The sequence below is a fragment of the Pelodiscus sinensis genome, chromosome 1 (assembly GCF_049634645.1).
Source record: "Pelodiscus sinensis isolate JC-2024 chromosome 1, ASM4963464v1, whole genome shotgun sequence".
Taxonomy (NCBI): domain Eukaryota; kingdom Metazoa; phylum Chordata; order Testudines; family Trionychidae; genus Pelodiscus; species Pelodiscus sinensis.
The window spans coordinates 16,538,574-16,560,196 of NC_134711.1; the positions used below are offsets into that span (position 1 = coordinate 16,538,574).

General features: G+C 42.2%; 1 protein-coding gene across 4 annotated transcripts in view; it reads left to right on the forward strand.

The window, feature by feature from the left end:
* Positions 1-21,623, forward strand: part of SEMA3D (semaphorin 3D) — a 215,505-nt gene that overhangs the window by 109,420 nt on the left and 84,462 nt on the right. For all 4 annotated transcript variants that reach the window (XM_014570492.3, XM_006117129.4, XM_075926244.1 and 1 more), the window contains 3 exons: positions 7,793-7,953; positions 17,119-17,181; positions 20,082-20,201. In XM_014570492.3, coding sequence (XP_014425978.1) covers positions 7,793-7,953; positions 17,119-17,181; positions 20,082-20,201 — 344 coding nt within the window. The remainder of the gene's footprint in view (positions 1-7,792; positions 7,954-17,118; positions 17,182-20,081; positions 20,202-21,623) is intronic.

Here is a 21,623-nt window from a genome sequence, read left to right on the forward strand (position 1 = left end):
TGCCTTAAACAGCTTAGTATATAAATAACACCAGACAAATCTCACCTAAGGGAACAGAAGCTGCAGTACAGGACAATTTGTCTGCAATTTGTGCTATAATAACATTCAGTAATGAGGCAGACAATAGTACTTGCACTTCATACAGAAAGGCGACAAAGCCAGCTTATAGTGGTAGTAACAATATGCTCAGTAACTGATGAATAGTGATAAAATATTTATTTTTTCTTCCTGAGTACTGTTCCCTCCTCTCCAAACCCCTCCCCCCCAATGGCTTACTCCTTAGTCTACAGTATCTGCCATATTTCCAGCCCTTTGGGTATTCCCTTTGTGTTGCTGAATGGAGAGTTCCTGTTTGTGAAAGCTCACTAATATTTTTATCATGAGCAGGGTAAATAAATCATGTGGTGAGATAAATGGGAGGGAGTAACTCTACCCACCTTGAGAAGGAAGGAACCTTAATATTGTTCTTTTGATCCCTGTATTTGGCGGTGTCTCCCAAAAGAGATGTGTGACTCAGCTTAGGGCACCCGGCTGTGGAATAATGTAGGCATATGTTTAAGCATGTTCTCCCCAAATTAGGGCTCTCTTCTATACCATGATGAGAAAATTGATCTAGTACTGCCACTTGCTGGACATTTAGAAAAAGAAATCAAAGCTGAACTTTTCTGAATGCCAGGTTGATGAAGAGGAACTGTCTTAATAATCTGCTTTAGAGCTGTTTATGAGGACCAACAGGAAGAATATCAATAGACCAATTCATCAGTCTTAGTTCTGTTTTATGCTACTTCCCTGAAGAGAATTCTAGGTAGGTAGACTCTCCCCTTCGCCCCCTTAGAGAAGTCATGAATCTTGTTGAGCTGGTTTCAGGCATTGCCTTTGGCCTGGTCAATACTAAATCAGGAAGAGGTCCACTTAAGGTATGCCATACAGCTACACAGTGTCCACACTGCTGCTGATTTCTCTTACTCCTCACAGAAGGAGTACCACCAGACACTGGTGGGCCTTCCCTCAGTGTTTGATTTAGCGCGTCTCTATTAGACCCACTAAATTGAGCACTAGAAGATTGACTTTGAGAGAGTCCTCTTCTGTCCCAGAACCAGAGTCAGATAAAGCCTTCATTACAGACTGTGTCTCTGGAGCCCAAGCAGTAGACACTCATGAAGTTTTGGAGGTTCCCTTGCTCAGTACCTAGTGTTGGCCACGGCAGATTTCACACAAGGACAACAGCTCTATTCTAGTTACAGCATTAGATTGCCCAGGTTGGACAAAGTGAGTGGAGGGACGTAGCAATGGCCTCACTTTCCCAAGTGATAGGCCAGTAGTGCTGAGGCAAGCACATGCTGGCTCCTTTTTATGGGGGGACACTGGCTGTAATCCTGCAACACTCCTGAAGGTTAGTAGCTACTTACCTTTGAGGATCTGAGTCCTTGTGCATGGCTCAGGCATCATGCACGCTTCCTTGACCATTGGCTGGGCTGTTGTGGACAGTATATAGAGGTACTAAGGCTAGACTGTGCTTTAGTGCCATATTGAGTTTCATATATATTGCTTAGATTGTTTGAAATGTTAAAACAGGTTGAACCTCTCTAATCCAGTACTCTCTGGTCCAGCAACATCCGTGGTCTGGCACGATTTTAATTAGCCAGATGTCCACTTACCACGGTTGTGGCCAAGTTTCCCGCAGTCCCATAAAGTTTGTTTATAGTCCTGGTTCTGTGTTCTGTGCTGTGATTTAGCTCTAATTTACCCATAAAAGTCTTCTAAGAGCCCAGTAAGTAGTGGAAGTGCTGGTATGGTTCAACAAATGCTCTGGATGAGCACCAGTCAGATCCCGAGGGTGCTGGACTAAAGAGGTTCAATCTGTACCATAATCCCTTGCATCTTCAACTACATGGTATTGTAGAGGCAAGTGGCAAACTTGAACTTTTTATGCTGTGCAGTGTTCTTCTAGCCATGTCAGTCCCAAAGACATTAGACACTCACCACTCCAGAGACACAGGGTATGTCTACATTCCCCTCCTAGTTCGAACTAGGAGGGTTATGTAGGCATACCGCACTTGCAAATGAAGCCCGGGATTTGAATTTCCCGGGCTTCATTTCCATAAGCGGGGCTCCGCCATTTTTAAATCCCCGCTCGTTCGAACCCTGTGCCGCGCGGCTACACGCGGCACGAACTAGGTAGTTCGAACTAGGCTTCCTAGTTCGAACTACCGTTACTCCTCGTTCCACGTGCTTCATTTGCAAGTGCGGTATGCCTACATTAGCCCATTAGCTCGAACTAGCGGGGTAGTGTAGACATACCCACAGTTAGCTTTAATTCGAACTGCCTAGCCCATGCCACGTGTAGCTGTGAGCAGGTAGTTCGAACTACGGGGCATTTTAAAATGGCGGCGCCCGGGAACATGCAAATAAAGTCCGAGATATTTTAATCCCAGGCATTATTTGCAAGTTTGAATGACTACATTAGCTACCCTAATTCGAACTAGGGTGGCTAGTGTAGACATACCCAAGGGGTATGTCTACACTACAGCACTAATTCAAACTAACTTAGTTCGAATTAGTTAATTTGAACTAAGCTAATTCGAATTAGCGCATCCAGACTTAAAAACTAGTTCGAATTAGCGTTTTGCTAATTCCAACTTGCATGTCCACATTGAGTGGACCCTGAACCGAGGGTAAGGATGGCCGGAAGCAGTGCCGGCAGGGCATCAGAGTAGGACATAGAGCATGGAGCTACTGTCTCAGGCTAGCCGAGGGCTGTGCTTAAAGGGACCCGACTCCCACCCCGGACAGACAATTCTCAGGGGTTCCCCGCTTGCAAAGCAGTCCTGGCTTGGAGTGCCCTGAGTGCCCACACTCAGCACAGCACTCGGGCATCAGCCCGGCTTCACTTGCCGCAGGTTGCCATCCAGGAGGAGGGTCAATCGGGGGGCTGCAGGAGAGCTTCCACCCCGAGGAGCCCGCAGAGCCACCCCAGTCCTCACCATTGGGGGCTGGTACCCCATTCCTCACCCCCTTCCACTTATCCCTCCTAACCCCCCTTCCTGATGTACAAAATAAAGGACACATGTGTTCAAAAATAGAAACTCTCTTTATTGAACAAAACTGGGGGAGACTGGGAAAAGGAGGTGGGAGAGGGGAAGAGAGAGGCTGGGAGAGGGGAGGGCAACTAAAATGATCAGGGGTTTGGAACAGGTCCCATATGAAGAGAGACTAAAGAGGCTGGGATTTCTCAGCTTAGAAAAGAGGAGACTGAGGGGGGATAGGATAGAGGTCTATAAAAGCATGAGTGGTGTGGAGAGGGTGCATAAAGAAAAGTTCTTCATTAGTTCCCATAATAGAAGGACTAGAGGACACCAAAGGAAAGGAATGGGTAGCAGGCTTCAAACTAACAACAGAAAGTTTTTCTTCACAAAGCAAATAGTCAACCTGTGGAACTTCTTGCTGCAGGAGGCTGTGAAGGCTAGAACTAGAACAGAGTTTAAAGAGAAGTGAGATAAAGTCATGGAGGTTGGGTCCAAAGAGTGGTATTAGCTAGGGGGTAGAAATGGTGTCCCTGGCCTCTGTTTGTGGAAGGCTGGAGATGGATGGCACGAGTCAAATGGCTTGGTCATTGTTTTGGTCCATCCTCTCCAGGGTCCCTAGGGTTGGCCACTGTCGGCAGACAGGCTATTGGGCTAGATGGACCTTTGGTCTGACCCAGTACGGCCATTCTTAGCTCAGGGCTCAGGGTCGGGGGTCTCACTGGACCACCCTGATTTTCATGCACACCTGCTCCTGGGTGGCCAGGCTGGCAGCTATCCTGCCGTAGACAGCTACTTTCCTGTGCCTAGTGCGGAGGTCATGGATGAGGTCCTCGATGTCCGCACTAGACCAGGTGGGCGCCCGCCTCTTGCGGACATGTGCAGGCTTCTGGGAGTTGCCAGCCTGGTCCTGGGAAGAGGCGGAGGGCTGAGTGGCAGCGGGTAGCTGGCTCGAGCCATGCCAGGTGCAGGGTCTGCTGGCTGGGTGCTGGCAGGCTTGCACCTGGCCACGGGCACCGTAGCCAGCCCGTGCCCCTTTAAGGGGTCCGGGGCCGGGAGGGGGGCAGAAGAGTTTCCCTGGTGATGCCCAGAGTGGCCACCAGGGAAAGCTGGGGAGGGCTAGCCTCCCACTAGTTCGAATTAAGTGGCTACACAGCCCTTAATTCAAACTAGTTAATTCGAACTAGGCGTTAGTCCTCGTGGAATGAGGTTTACCTAGTTCGAATTAAGCGCACCGCTAGTTCGAATTAAGTTCGAACTAGCGGTTTGCTTGTGTAGTGCCTATCAAAGTTAATTCGAACTAACGTCTGTTAGTTCAAATTAACTTTGTAGTGTAGACATACCCTCAGAGACAAGACAAGATGGGTGAGCTAACGTTATTTATTGGACCAGAGAGAGAGAGAGAGAGAGACAGAGCTGTTCCTCAGGTCTGGGAAGGGTCCCTAGGCTCTGTCTGCACTAGGGTTGTTAGTGTGTATTTGTGTAAACAATTAACCGATAAGCCTGGGCCACTTCTGCCTTTGTATCAGAGGTACTCTGGGCAAGCCATCTGCCCCTTCCCCATATGTAAATGTGTAACCACTAAAATTTCAAGCAGTTACACATTTACTTAAAAGAGTTAACATCCCTAGTTGACACTTATAATGCAGCTGCACTGCTGCAGCAAGCTGACGAAGATGCTGTTCGATGATGGGAGACAGCTCTCCGATCGGTATAATAAAACCTCCTCCAAGAGCAGCAGAAACCATGTTGGTGAGAGAAGCTCTCCCACTGACACAGCACTGTGCATGTGAGTGCTTCTATAACTTGTATCACTCAGCAGGTGGAATATTCAAAACCCTGCATGAGATAAATGTTGCCCACATAGATGGCAATGGAGATGTAGCCTAAGGCTATCCCAGCTAAATACAAGATGGGACAGATTGAACATGTGCATAACTATATGCCAAACTAAGGGTGCATATACACTGCACTGTTTCGAGATAACTAGCGTTATTTCAAAATAACAATGCGAGCGTCTCTACAATCATTCCATTATTTCAAAATAACAGAAGGCTTATTCCAAAATCTGTAAACCTCATTCTGCAAGAAGTAACTCCTATTTCGAAATAAAGCTGTGTAGACGCTTCATTACTGTGATTTCAAAACAGCCCCTCACCAGGGCTATTCTAGGTTATTCTTCCCTAGTGCCTCTTGGGGTTCTAAATCGAGATATCACGTCTACATTACGGAAGCCTGCCTCGGACTAATTTCGAAACTTCTCTACTGTGTAGATGTGCTATTTTGAAATAAGCTATTTTGGAGTAACTGTTCCAGAATAGCTTATTTTGAAATTAGTGTTCAATGTAGAGGTACCCTAAGGAATCATTCATAGTGAAATGGCCCGTTAGCACTCCTGTAGTGATAGGCCAAGATGGGGCTTAATGAGGTTGTGTCTACTAGGGATGTAAAAATGTGTTAAAAGAGGTAACTGCGTAACCACTAAAAATCATAGTGGTTACATGCAAATTTACAATTTGCTTTATACTTCAGAGCCCGCATCAAAGCCTCCCTGGGAGCAAGGCTGGAAGGGGTTGTTGCTATCCCTAAGCATGTTCCCGCTAAGGTGTGCGTGCCTGTGTGGCCACGCACAAAAAATTCTTCCCCCGCCTGTCTCCTCTGGAGAGCTGCGCAGCAACAGTTGCACTGCAGGCAGCTGCTCCAGTGGGTAGGGCTGGATGAGCCAGTGTGGTGAGGGAGCTGCTGGAGTGGGGAGCCAGGACCTGCTGCGGCCCCATGGCAGGGGGAGGAGGCCTGCTCCCGTGGCTGGGGCCGCTATGTAGTAGGGTGACACAGGCCAATTCTGTCATCTGGGGCCAGGAATGGGACCTGCTGCATGGCGGCATGTGGAGTGGGGTCTGCTCTGGCAACCAGGAACGTGTGTGTGTGTGTGTGTGTGTGTGTCTGTGTGTGTGTGTGTGTGTTGATGAATTGGGTGCCACGGTGGCACACATCCAAACCAGTGCACGTGACCTCAATATTGGTGCACAAGCCAAAACTCACTCCGCTCATGGTTGGAAAGTCTGAGAGGGAACAGTGGCCCCAAGGTGGCTTTGCTCAGGAGAGACACTGGAAGGGGCTGCTGCTGCTGGCCCTTCCCCCAGAAAGGCTTCACTGCAGGCTCTGAAGCTAGATCCCCGGGAGTGGGGCAGGTGCTCTTAGGAAACTAGTGTATAACCTGCGGTTGTGGCGGGGGAGGAGGAAAAGGGGAGTAGCCGGTCTGACACAGACAGGGGCTGCTCCGGTGGGTCCCGCAGGGCTGAAGCACCCTGTGCCCCGAGGCTGGTGGGGAGCTGCTCCAGCCCCTACCAGTTAACCAGAGGGGAGATGCCTCACACATTAAGGGTGAGACTTACCAGTTAATCTTTTACATCCCTAAAGTCTATACTAGAGCTTGCATTGGCAAAACATATCTCACTCAGGGGTGTGAATATGCTAAATTATGCTGACATAAGTGCACTCAAATGCAGGGCTATGTCAGTGGCAGAGCTTAACTTGGCAACATAACTTCTGCCATTTGTGGAGGTGGTTTCGTTATGCTGACGATAGGGCTCTGCAGACGTATTGCAGTGGCACAGCTGTGTCAGTATAGTTACACCACTACTGAGCTGTACATACAGTCATGGCCAGTTACAGATTGTTGTAATAAACCATAAATCCAGTGTTTTTATTAAGACCATGATTTTTAGTGTGTACTTATGAATTTAAGCCGTAGGGGTCAAAGCAAAGCTGCACAACCCTTCAAAGGACAAGCCTGGAAGATTCATAAGTTTGCTAGAGACACACAAAAAAAATCATGGTCTCAATAAAGACACTGGATTTATAGCTTATTACAACAATCTGTAACCCATGTACCCTCTTTTTGTCCTAGACTACAGGGATTTTAATGGATAACTTAATCCTGAAAGGGAGCAGCCAGGAGCCGGCACATAATTGTTCATGGTAACTGCTAAGCCCAGCTTATTGGTTAACTGTATATGGTTATTCTGTTACATCCCTAATGATAACTACTTATAGTCACCCATCTGTTTGAGCTTGAATCTAGCTGTGCTCTTCTCCTTTCCCAGACTTGAGGAAGAGTTCTGTGTGACTCAAATGTTTGTTTCTCTCACCAACCGAAGTGGATCCAGAAAAGAGATTGCCTCACCCAGGTTCTCTCACTTGTTGTTCTCAACTTTAACTTTATTTTTACTTCGGACTCTCAAATCCCTCCATTCCTGCTTTATCTCTTTGGCCCACCTGTTACATCACGTCTAACAGCTCCCTGGGTCAGTGACTGTCTGTTGTCTTGTTCCATTGTTTCTATAATGCCTAGCACAATGAGCTCCTGATCTTTTAATAATAATAATAAATAATAATTAATAATAATAAGCAATGCAGAATAATAGTATGGCCAGATGTTATAACAGCAAGGAAAAAGATGTAGCAAATTTCCTCAAAAGTTTTTTGCCTTTTGCATGTTTCCAATTTCTTCCAAAGCTCTGACTCTTTATTAACAAATTTTTACCAAAACAAAAAAAAAAAATCAGTTGTGAAAGTGAATATACCTCAATTTAAAGCCCAAATAAAATAATGTTTGAGGATAACAAAAACTGTATTGTGACTCAAACTTATTCTGTCTGCTGCAGTTATCTCAAGCAACCTCCATGGTGGTGCATATATTTATAACAGACATCAGTGAGTCATATGTAAACATTTTGATTATAAAGTTTTTCTTCATTTTCCCACAGACTTGCTGCTTTCAAACAGCTGTATCCCATTCCTGGGCTCAGCGGAGGGGTTTGATTTTCGGACCCTGCTGCTAGATGAGGAGAGGGGTCGGCTGCTGATTGGTGCTAAAGATCACATCTTTCTGCTCAGCCTGGTTGATTTAAACAAAAATGTAAAAAAGGTCAGTTTGTTTTCTACACAGTTCATCTGATAAGTGTGTTTTTAGCCCCTTCACTGCCTTCTGTTTTTGTTTTTTTCTGATTTCACTGTCTAAATGCATTGTAACAAGATTTAATTCCTCCTCCCATTGTCACATAGCTTGCTTTTAATCATGTGCGGTTGTCAGTGTGTGTGACAACTTATAGCAATAAGTGAATATAATAAGTCAGATGCCTATAGAGGCTGTGCATTTCATGAAAAGAAAATATAAACAAATGGGCAAGGGTGCCTCTCAAAGTATTTGTTTCTTCTTTCCTCTGGACCTAATGGAGACATTTTCAAGGAAACAAACAAAAAAAAACAACAACAAAAACCCAAAAAGAAAGAAAACAAAACAGTGAGGTCATTTTTCTCCTTGCTAGATGATTTCATTGTGGTTATGGATCCAATTGAGTATAGAATATAACACAATAGAATGTTTGTCTGCTGTTTTCTAAATGGCATTCCAAATTTTGAAGGTAATTTAAATATTCTTAAATTATGAGTGATACGAGTTTCACAGAACCTCTGTAGGGTGCCAGTATATGTAACTCATGCTTCTACCTTGGAGTAAAATTATTTTTGTTACCATAGACCATATCTAAGAGAAGGATGGCAGAATATTTCCAGTGGGGATGACTATCTGATGGTTTTTTACACACACTTCTTGGTGTCTAGAATATTAAAAACCGTTGCTAGCATAAAAACTCTAGCTAAAACTGCTTTTCGATAGTCTCATATATGTTTCTGATTGAAGAAAATTACATCCTGTGCTGTGTGTTATGTTTTCTTTAAAAATAACAGGAGGTTTAAAAAGGTAGATTCTGCAATGGGCTGTATCAGTGTAACTCAGTCTGGAGTAACTTGATGGAAGCCAGTGGAGTTAACAGGTGTAAAAGAAGGGTATTTGGACCCGTCACTTTGAATGGAGCACTTGAGATCGTTGTAGAAAAGAATTTCGGATACCAATATTCACAAACTGAATAGCTAATTGTTATTCTTGTATCCTTATTTTCTTGTGTTTCTGAATAAGCATTTTTAATCTTGAACCTCAGTAGTATAATCAGACTTGTGGGAATGTGAAAATAACACCCATCTCTTAGGGATATTTTGGGATACCAGAATTATTCCTATGCATGTTTTCTTATCCCAGGTTGAGTTCCTGTCATTGGCAGTTGGACAGGGGAAGAGAGGGAAAATCATATGTAAAAACAGAAATCTGCCTCTCTTACAAGTCCTTTCTCTAGCTAAATTCCTGTTTATTTCAGTGGAAGTTCTACTGTATCACAGAGCAGTCAGGCTGTTACTGAGACAATTAATTACCACGGTACTTTCCTGAGTGTAAACTTAATTTACAGTAGAACTGAAGTGTACTTGTGATAAGGGAAAGTCATTAAAAGAATTCCAGACTGATACTGGGATAATTTGAAATATGTAACTAAATAGAATTTGCAGGTTTTAAAAGGTCCTGACTGTACAGGATTTTATCTGTGCAGAAGATCAAACACCTTTGATTCACAATTTTGCTGTGGAGTTTCCTTTAACTGTCTTGAGTTTTACCACAAGACAGCCACACAAGGTATATTTCAGCTGCAAAGTAAGTGATCAGAGGTGTTGAGAATCTATTTATCCCATTATTTGCAATGAGAAAGCAGCCTAAGTGTGGATTTCTATGCACAGTTTTAAGCACTCAGTTTTGACAACATTGGTATCTATTAGAGATATTAGTGAATAGTCAGCTACCTGATAAGCATAAGCTTCTCAGATAGGTGACTGGAGTATCAACTACTCGCTCCCCCTCCCTTCCTTCTACACTACAAGGTTTTTGCACAAAAATGGCCATTTTTGTGCAACAGTCCGTGGGGTGTCCACACCTCAAGTGTGTTTTTGTGCAAGAAAATCTACATTCAATCGACAGAACAGAGGGCTTTTTGTGGTGTAGGTATACCTCCTTCTATGAGGCATAACTCCTTTTTGTGCTACAGCTCTTGTGCAAAAAGGCATGTGTGAATGCTCCGCATGGGGTTTCTTGCACAAAAAGAGCCTGTCCGAAAAAGCATAGGTGCTCTGATGGCCATTTTGTGAATGGTCATCAGAGCTTTCTTGCACAACAGTGCCCATGCAATGTGGATGCGCTTTTGCAAGAATTTTTTGCGCAAGAACTAAGACTTCTTGCGTAAAAACCCTGCAGTGTTAATGTAGCTGAAGAGAAGCAGCAAGGTGGGGGGAACAAGAGCCGGTGCTGGGGGAAGCTGGCTTAAAAGCGGTTACTTCCCTGCACCGTCTTTGTGGTGCTGCTTGATAGGGGAGGCTGCTGAGAAGCAGTCTCTGTTCATGGCGGGCCAACGCTCGCTGTGGACAGAGACTGCGCCGGGAGCAGCTCCTGTCTACAGGGGTCCCACTGGGGAGCTGGGAACCCCTGCAGACAAAGGCTGCTGCCACCAAGCAGCCTCTGTTCATAGCAGCCCAGGCTGGCGGTGCGCTGGGGCTGCTCTGGCACCAGCCCCTGTTTGTGGTGGACAGGGCTGGTTGCCATGAACAGGGGCTGCTGGACTCAGTGTAAACCGGGACTGAGTAGTCCCGGCTCATGCTGGTCCGGGACACTGCATCTCTGCATTTTAAATGTAGTACGAGCCCAGTGACTTTTACTACATTTAAAATGCAGAGCTGCAGTACAGGTGGCTCCTGTAGCCAGCAGGAGCCAGAACTACTCAGTCCCAGCACGAACCGGCTTCTGGAGTTACCCCCACTGAAGCCCTGCAGAGCGGTCCTATCGACTAATCCTGTAGTCGATACTATTAGTTAGATAACTACCCTTTTACATCCTTCGTATCTGTATATCAGTGACTGTCTTACCTGTTTTGTGCCGGTAGCCATGAGCATAATATATTTCCATAGTGTTAGGGGGATAGAGAGCTTTCATGTACGTCATAACCTATTAAAATACGTCCATGCCAAAGGGTGCTCTCCGGTAGCAAATAAGTGTCAGAATGTAGTGTTTGTCTGTGCTGTGTTTAGACTGACCGTGGTTTTGATTGGCTCTGTGCCACTCGGCTCAGCTCCAGCCTTACCCTGTGTGAGGAAACCGCACAAGTTAGGAATACAAGGGTCTGAAGTGTGTGCTTTGTACTCTTCGGACTAAGTTTTCTGAAAAATGGTATTGTGCTCTAGGTGTCCATTAGGGATCGAAGCAGCGCATTAGGCTATTACATTTCTTCCTGCAAATGGCACAATTACAAATTACTCTACGGAAAGATGATGCAAGAACACTGTGCATAGAGGTTTGAGATGGGCACAAGAGGTTTGCAATCAGAATGAAAGTTTGTGTAACTAATGTATAGGTATTCATACTTCAAGCAAAAAAGAGCATGAACAATGTTTGAATTTTAAAAACCGTGAGACTAGAAATATACTCTTAGAATGCCACTTGTATATATTTACTTATGAAAATTACATTGTAGAAACTGGTCAGATAAGTTATAGTATTTCTGGAATAGTATTTTAGGAAGCCTCTCTCCCTTTAAAAAAAAAACTTTTTTACAACTTTCTGTAACAGCCTAGTTAGTTACATATGTTGGAAAATGACAGAGCAGCTAATCACTGAAATTCTTGAACATGAATTCAAGGCATTATTTGAATACTTTAAATGTAAATATATAGCTTCTGTATTCTGTCATATTACAGTTTCTTCACCAATTAATATAGTTTTTTCCCTTTTCTTTCAGTCCACAGTTTCTTTAATTGTTGTTGCTTTTTAATCAGCTCATTCTAGGCAATTGTGTAAAATTCCCATCTATTATTGTGTCATGTAGTATAATTGTAGTATGGTAGAAAACCCACCCTCTTTTCAGCACAGTACATGCAGTTATGAGCACCCTCTAGAATTTAAAAGGTATGAATACCATTACAATTATATATCAATTAAGTAGGATTTTGTTAATATTACTGTAGAAATCTATAGCACTTAACAGAGTAAAATCATTCTAAAGCAGAGAGATAATTTTCTATGACAGCACATAGGATTTACACAACCCCCTAAAGAACTTTCTGTTAAACGCTGTAGTGCTTTTTCTTAAGAGAGCTTATAATGTTTTCATCCTGAGAGCTTAAGACACTTGGCAAATATTGCAAGCTGCTTATAGAGAAGAGACTCTGTGACTCTTTTCAAAGAAATAACAATTGGAAAATCAGCATGTAAGTAGACAGAGAGATCATGAGTGGATGTTTGTTACAGCCTGTCACTCTTAGATTGTATACTTGAAAATAGTCAGTTGTAACCAATAGAAGGTATACTTTAAAAGGAGGGAATTAGAAAGAATTTTCAAGAGGGCTTGCTCCCAACAAATATGAAGAGGTGAAAAGGAGTTTTGATAGGTATGCCACTGGCTGATTCTGCTGAAATGACAACTTGAATACTAATAGGGTTCATTTCATTTTCTGTATTTTGAGGCTTAGAGCCTTGGCATATCATTTTATACATTTACTTTATTAATTTATTTATAACTTCAATCAATTGCACAAATCTTGTTGAAAAGGCAGCATAGGAATTCCCACATTCTTCTGTGTCTCGTGTACTTACAGCCCTCAGCAGTGTAAGCAGGGTTACATCATGTTAGCGTGATTATCACTGTGAGATCTACAGTGAGACCCACCCATTTCGGTGGCAATGACAATGCTATCAAGGGCTGACAAACTCTTGAAAAGCTGCCAACCTGCAGGATGTGTCAGTGCTAGAAAACACATCCACATATGGACCAAACAGATAAATATGTCACATCTCCAGTAGCTTCTTTGGAGTGAGTTAATTTGACCTGCACGGCGTGCACTGACATGAGGTCACAAACTGTTGTTGTTTAAGGCATCCTTTGCTTTCAGCTTGTTTTGTGGCAAAACCCATGTGAATTTTTGAAGTGTAGCATGTGGATTAACAGTCTTGTGATTTCTCTCTCTTTCACTTTCGGGTACCACATCCTCATACAGTAAAACAAACACTTGATAAGGTCCCATTTTGCCACCTGTTCTCGGGAAAAACTTCTATGTAAATCATTGAGAATTTTCTGGACTGAATTAGTGGGAATTTTAGCATAGCAATAATATGGGATTGGGTGTGTGTTAGGGCACTGATGCTCAGGATTCATGCACACATGCAAGTGAGGCCCTTAGCCTCATTAGACTGGGGAATGCAGTTGCAGGTCATGTGTACTACAGGGAATTGAATATGGGGCTTCCTAGTACTTACGCAGAGGAATAGACAGTGGAGACTCAATGTGCAGGAAAGGGATCTCTGTACCAGTTAGGAGGGAAGACCTGAAAAGGAGCCACCTGCAAAGAGCCTGGCTGGGAGGCTTGGGAGGTGGTAGAGGAAGGCCTGGAATAGCTGTAATGTTAAAACAAGTTCCTCGGGGCAGTGTGGCTGTTCTCACTCATGTTTCATTTTGGTCTGAATATCTGTTTGTAAAGAAAGCCCTGAGAAGAGAACTGGAGTCAAGCCATTGTTTGGAGCCTGCTTGCATCTTTCTCAGCTGCTGGATCGGCCCATCAATTTACATGGCTCTGTATGCAGCCGGTTAGTCACCTGCTTGCTGGGGTTCAACAAGATGACTGTTCTCATGGAACTCACTTCCCTATGTGTTGGAACCCTTTCCTTACTTCCAAAGAACATAGAAATGTATAGTCCAATGAACTGGGTAAAGAATCGCTTCACTTTTCATTCGAAATTAGCCACATCTGTGGTGAAATCCCAGCAGCCTTTAAACATCACATAACAGACCAGGACAACATGTAAATATCTTATCTGACTGGAATGACACAGGAATTTTAGTTAGATGAGAATGTATCTTTCTTTTCCTTTTGTAATACTGCCATAAATTACAGTGCAAACAGCAGCCACCACACTATTCATGTGTCGCTCCTTGACTTTTGGCACAATGAATAGTCGGTATGCTTCCATCTGAAAGATCCTGATCATCTTGGGCTTTGCTCAAGTTATATGAGGGTGGGATTTGTATTAAAAACAAGAGGTGAGAACCATGTGAAAAGAGATAGAACCTTTCCTAGCCATCATGGTGAGAATAGTTTTTTCCCTCATGACAAATGAACTGTGGGATAATTTCTTCTCTCATTTAAGAGTGGGAGAAAAGCAGAGTAACTCCACAGAAGTTAAGTAAGTCTGTCCAGTTTTGAACTGTTATCACTGAAATCAGTATGTTGTGCTGCTTGTTGTTCTAATTTTCATATGTGCCTTCAGTGGATTTTTATTCATTTTACAAAAACAGAAATGCTAGGAAAATATTTTCTTTTAATATAATAGTTTAAATGCATCAAATTCTAAGGTAAAAATAGTTATGTACTGAGACTGCACTATGATTAGATAGGGGGAAAAATGGGGGTCCTGGTGGATAATCAACTGAACATGAGCTCTGAGTGTGATACTGTGGCCAGAAGTATTAAGGACCTTAGATGCCTACACAGGAGAATCTTGAGAAGGAGATTATTGGAGAGATTATTTTATCTCTGTTTTTGGCACCGGTGTGACAACTGCTAGAATATTGTGTCCAATTCAAAAAGGATGTTGATACATTGGAGAGAATTCAGAGAAGAGTCATGGAAATGATTAAAAGATTAGAAAATCTGCCTTACAGTGATGGATTTAAGACAAATTCAGACTGAAGCTGTCAAGTAACTAGGATGTAAACCAAGTGACTCTTTTGTATTCAGGATTGACTGTTTCCTCTATTAGCATTGCAAGGACCATTAATGTCCCAACCTGATCTATTTTGAACAACAAACGCTACTATGCCTTAGGCGTCAGTCCTGCAAAAAGACTCTGACCAGGATTTAGGGTCTGAATATCTTACCTTGTGTATGTCATAATCCATTGGAACCTATAGCATCTTCCCCCTGCAATCTGCCCAACAGCTCACTCTGATGACCCTGTGTCTTTCCCAGTGTTTTCTTTCAACTTTTCTGGTACTATACATCCTGGAACCAGCTGTGTTGGCATGCCTGAAATTTAAAACCCTCGTACTTAGGTGCTTTCATGTCGTCATCGTGAACTATATTCTGGAAAAGCTCATTAGAGCATCAGTTTCTCAGATGACTTTATAAGGCATAATATTTAAAGCAAATATTGTTGCAAGGGGTTAATGATTATGTAACTTGACTTTCCTTTACTAATAGTTTCTTATCACAAAGCTAGTTAAAAATGAATTACAGTATTTTTACAATAAGGGGAATAAATATGGTCTGATTGCACATCCCTTCTTCATGGGGGAGTGAAATTAATTTCCTTGCGGAAGGACAGCATATCCCATTTCTGGCTAAAAGGAGAACAAGAAGGGCTGGAATGCAAAAAGGAGATTATTTCAGTCTCGGCTTGCTTTTGCAGACTTGAGTGGTTGGGATGATTCAGAGAAGCATTGCACATAAACATCTGCAGCAAGATCTTGGCTCATGTTAAGACACAGCTTTGGCACCTTCAAGCTGCCCCAGTGGCATGGAATTGAGCTGGTGTAGGGGACATTGCCTTGGCCTATGCATTGCCATTGCCTTGCAGAAGAACATCCTCTTCTGAAATAATGGTCCCCAGGGGGCTATTATAAGATAACATGATTAGAGAAGCCCTGAGGAGTAAAAGTGGTGCCAGATAGCTACTTGGGTCTCCAAGCTTTTTGATTTTGTTCTAAAACAGCTTATCTACACCCCAGTGTCCAGAATCCTACAATTTCAGGTGTTTATTTGAACTGAACTCTAATTCTGGAACTTCTGATACCCCATTATTGGGTATAAGTCATATTGCCATGTCTTCTGCCTGAAATCATACAGAGGAATGTCTTTTGATTCCGTTACCATGAATTCAATCCCTTAAATTTCCTTTCTCCTTTTTTTTTTTTTTTTTTTTTTTTTTTTGGTGCGGGCACATCTGTATTGGAAAACAAGCCTTACATAATGTCTGTTCTTTAATATTATAACAAATATAGACTTTTAGCAACTGTAATGTTAAGATTTGATAAAAATGCAATCCACGATGAACATTATGATATCAGAACATTGGCAACTGATAAATCACTTTGGGACTCATAAGGCATTAGATAGCTCCAGACTTGCATTTGATTAAGACCTTGCCATATTAAATTCTTTCTGCCCCCTTAGCTGTCAATCAGAAAAAAATCCTAACTTTCAGGATGTCTTAAAATAATAAAAAACAGGAATAAAGATCCCTGATTACCTCAGGGTGAAGAAATCATGTTGGTTTTGGAAGTCTACTTTTTTCCTTTTCTTCCCTCTTTTTTTACTTATTGAAAGTGTGTATTTCCTACACTGATGGATTCATACATGTATTTGACAGTGCTCTGTTTTGATTGCTTCATTGAAATAAATGGGCCAGCTCCCCAGGAGGTATACATCAAAGTAACCCTAATGTCATAAATGGAGTTCTGCCAATTAATACTCTGGACAAATATTTTCAAAATACTAATTTCCATATGTCAGGATTCTAAGTGTATATGAAAGAGAAGAGACCATTTAAATATGGCATGTAATTCTGCTCTATGCATGTATGTAATTTTCTAAATCTATATGCTTTACTATAGTTGAGTTCCTGCTGATCAGTCAGATTATTAAACTGTGTGCAATACATTTCTGACAAATGCCCTTTTTATTCTAAAGATTTCCATAAAGCTATGCATAGCTTTACAAACAAAACCTCTTTTCATTTTAGAATTGGCAGAAACTGCTAATATCTTTATGTTTTTCTAATCATTTTGCCAAATCTCTAGTCCCTGGGCCTTTAGATTAATACTATAGATTTTAGTTGTCTGACTCTCAAACTGAATTTGGTCCATTGTATTCCAGTGATCCAGGCACAACTCCTTACATTAAACGCACAGATGAATTATGAAAACAGGTAAAGGGTCTTAAAAATTTACCTTAAAAATGGGTAAATGAAATGAAGAAATGACTGAATGATGAGCCACATTGTATTTAAAATCTGTATAGGTATTATGATTGTCTACAAAACTATAGTTCTGTACAGAATATATAAGGCTATATAAGCTGCTCTTTGCAATGAAATACCTCAAATGAAATCATAAGAAACAATAAAGTGCTGCAAAGTCTTGGTCCTAACACACCTTTAAATGCATTACAGATTTACTGGCCTGCAGCAAAAGAGAAGGTGGAAGTCTGCAAACTAGCTGGGAAAGATGCCCAGGTAAATAGTGTTTTTTTTCTTTATTGGTGCTGGTAAAACTGTATAGCTATATATTTATTTCTATATTATAGTTGATTATTAAGCAGCTGTAGAAAAAGATCTGGAAAATACATAGATTGTTGTATTTTAATTGAATACAGAAAAGACACACCATTGATAATTTAGTCCAGGGCTGCTCAACTTTGGAAGCCTTGCGGGTCATAATAATACTCACCGCACATGCCGAGGGCAACAGCGTTAGTGTGATTGCATATACATGCAAATATATGTGCAAATATATGCAAATAGCTTCTTTCACACTGATGGGCATGAATACAAAGATTAAAGCAAGACTACACAACACACAGGCCCCATTTAAGTCAGTTCTGCTGATATTAATAAAATGCAATATTTACTCAATTTCCACTCATATGAGAGCACTTTTAATGAACAATGACAGTCCAGGAATTTAACAACTAAAGTGCATATCAACAGAAGACCATTATATTGACTTGCCGTATGGAAAGTGTTCCCAGTGGAGGCCATGTTCAAAGGATCCCACCTGCAGGCCGCGTGATGAGCCTCCTGCATAAACCCAAACAGCACCGCGGGCCGCATGTTGACCACGTGTTTAGTAGCCCTGGTTTAATCTTTTTTCTTAAAGAAAAATCCATGCAACTGTTGTTGAAATCATTCGCTTAAAAGGGTAGTTCTATCTTTCTTTCTGATGCTGATGCTTTAAGCAGAATGTGGCACAACACTGAGTATAAAAACTGTTTCTTGTTTAACCATTACATACATGCAAAATTCAGCTATCGATTGCATTGAGAGATGAATCAAGTCAATTATGAAATGTATCCTGGATATTCTTTGTGGGCTTGATCCAAAGCTACTAAAGTCAATGGGAATCTTTCTCAATAAGACCCTCTTGTTTCATCTTGTGCCCGTTATACAGTCCCCTTGGGAATGTACTGAACATAGCTTTACTGCAGTTCATTACAAAAAAGTCAAACTCGTATGTTTAAAAATTAACTTAATTCATAGACCTGAGTCTAAAACAAAATTCCATGGTTTCATGAGCTCTTCTGTGGTGTCATGGTTTCCTTTTCTATAATAATATATCATTCTGAATAATAAAAAGCCTCCCCCACATCTTCTGCATGGTGGCAAGAATCCTAATTCCCTCATGAGTGATAAGAAGCATCATAAAGAATGTAAAACCTGCCCCACTTATACCTATGAAGTGGGCATAGGGTACATCTACACAGCAGCGCTATTTTAGGATAACATCCATTATCCCGAAATAGCGTTCTGCATGTCTTAACTATAAGCCTGTTATTTCAAAATAAATTTGAAATAATGGGATTGTTATTCCTACGTCCCATACACCTCATTGCATGAGGATTAAGAGACTCAGCGGGATACCGCTCTATTTCAAAATTAGCACTGTTTAGACAGCGCCAAATTTCAAAAAAGGCTGTCTCAAAACAAGCCATGCAGTTTGCGTAGCTAGCTCAAATCACATAGCTTATTTCGAGCTACCTGCTATTGTGTAGACATACTCATAGTGGTTTAAGGGATGGGCCTGTTCTAAAATCCTGAATTGAAATACACTTTATGCCTGAGAGAGTTCAATTTGGGATCCTCATGTAATGGCTGACCCCTCTCTCTCTAATACATCAGATCTGAACAACACCTCCCCTACGCTCTGGGAACTTGCTGATCCTGCTCTGTATACAAACTTTGGAGGTGGACCCATCTCTGTGCTCTTGTAAAAGAGACGCTGCTTGAGGGAAGAATATTTGTTTCCTGTCACTTCGTAGTTATCATCTGCTATATTCTCTCTTCAGTTTTCTTCCCGCCTCAAAAGTTAGACAGCAGATATTATATTAATTTGGAAATAAGTAGCTGAACAGCTATGCTGTTTGCTTCTTTTTCTCAGTTAAGGCAGGGTTTTTGCTTATCCTTACTCCACTCCATGCCATAATCTTGTAATGGACAGTCACAATCGAAGTCATGGCACTGCTGAACTGCAAGGGACTGTCCAGGAACAACATTGGTGCTAACTACCCTAAAAGGGTCATGGACCTTGGGATGACTAGCGTGTGTGTGTGTTGCACATAATGCTGGATGTGTGCAGTTACTTAGGGAAAACTGCTACATATCTGCCATTTGGACTGTTATAATGTTTTGTTCAAACTATTGCTGACTTAACTGTTTCATGGTTGTTACATATTGTGATTGACCATCACCTGCTTATCTTGCTTCAATTTCCTTGTTTTTTGGGACTTCTGTTTAAGGTGCACCAGAGCATAACAGACTTTCCCCCAGTTCGTGCGGGCCAATAGAGCTAATGGAAGGGGAGAGTGTGTATAAATATAAAATGCACTCTTTAACAATGTATTGTGGCTCTGAGGACTGTCACACAAGTGGAGGGCCCTCTCATCCTTTCCCACAATTAATCTTTGGCTGTTAATGCTTGCACTGAATCCTTAATTGGAAGAAATGACAGGGAACCAAAGGACCAGCCAAACGTGGGGCCCATCACATTTTGGAATCAATTGCCATACGTTCCCATTTCCAGACAACTGTTAAGGCTGGAGCTTTGTTACAACAAAGACTGGTACACAGAGAACTCCTCAAAACTACTTTCACCATATACTGTCATTCTTCATGGCTGTATACCAGTACAACTGGAATGCAATCAGTATAACATTCAAGTCATTGCCAAGTTGGATGAACTATACAGGAGCTGGCCAGTGCTAAGGTTTTAGCCGTTACAGATTTTAAAAAATAATGTTAGCATAGCTATTGCTTAATCAAACATAGCTGTGAGTGCAAAAATAAATAAGTCACTAAATATGAGTATTGTTGTGTGCCTGCTTGGAAAGCAATAATGTTCTTCCCATTTTTCTTAACAGACAGAATGTGCAAACTTTATCCGGGTTCTTCAGCCCTACAACCGGACCCATGTTTATGTCTGTGGCACAGGAGCCTTCCACCCTATCTGTGGTTACATTGAACTTGGAGTACACAAAGAGGTAATTTAATCCTCCCTTGCATGGCAAGAAGTGGCTCTAACCTCGCTTAGCATCCTTCATTTATTTTAAAACACCGAGTGAGTGATATAAAAAATGAACTGCCAGCAGTTTGTATAAATAGCAGGGTTATGGTGGGTTTTACAGGTCATATAAGAACTCATGTTCTCACATTTGATGTGTGCATGTTACACTTGAAAAAAGTTCTTCACCCAATAAGAATTAATACACAAAGGCCCTTAGCATGACACTTCCAAATGATTAATTATGTGAAGAGCACATATAAACCAGATGTCTTGTTTTCTAGCAAATCCTCTTCCCCACTTATTTATTCCTATTTCTCCTTTCCTGCTTTCTGATCAGCATTGCAACACATTTCTTCTACCAGTGAAAGTAGCAAGTCTAAATCCACTGTCACTGTCACTCCATTGGGCAGCTACCCGTGGGAATGGAAAAGCCCTTTTTTCTTTGAGACATGCCACCCACTGTGTTTTACTTAGTCTATCCACCAGTTAGGGTGGAATCTTGCAGTTTCCAGGCCTGGCCTTAAACCCATCCATTCCCAGTGGAAATAACACATTTTCCATTGCATGGTAGGGCAGTGAAGTAAAAAAGAAGCTGAAGGGGGACTGTATGGTGACTCTTTGCTCATGATGTTTGGAAAGTTATGGGGATGACAATGATAGATCTGATTGTCTGCCACTCACAATCAAACGGACAGGTGGGAAGAGCAACAGGCTGCATCTCAGATTCCTCCTTCGAATCTGTTAGTAATCAGCACAGAGCAGCTGCCTAGCCTTGCCACAGGAGTCCATCCTGCAGCCTCCCTGTGCCTTTTGAACACACAGCAGTCCTTTTGCATGTGTATTACTCCTGCCTGTGACTTTGTCCTGAAAGACATGTCAGCTGAGCCAGTGATTCCCAAAAGCGAACATAGCGTTGGCTTGCTCTGTCAAATATAATGTAAGCAATAGCATGCCAAAGTATGCGGCATCAGCAGATGCCTGCAATTCTTTTGAGGCACAGTGCCAAGGGTGGATTTTTCCAGCCAGGTAAGAGGTGCTAATATTTTAAATACAAGGTAGCTGAAAAGAGGGTTTAGCAACATGAACAAACTCGCAGCCCAAGGGGAGGTGAACTAAGTCACCGTTGCAAGCCCCGCCCTGATTCTGGCATGTTCTGGAGGCTAGAGAGGCTAGTCTTGGGGCCTGCACAGGGGGAACTGAAATGGGTCTTCTAGGACCATTTATGTTCTTCCCAGCCCTTTTACTTGGTGTAATGGCATCAGAGCAGTATCTGCTTAGGATGGGGCAGGAGGAGATTCCCTTCCCCTACATTCCTGCACAGGGCACAGACAAAACTCTACCTTCAGCTTCACCAGCCTGCAAAACTGTTCCCAATCATGGGTCTATCCAAGCTTCCCCT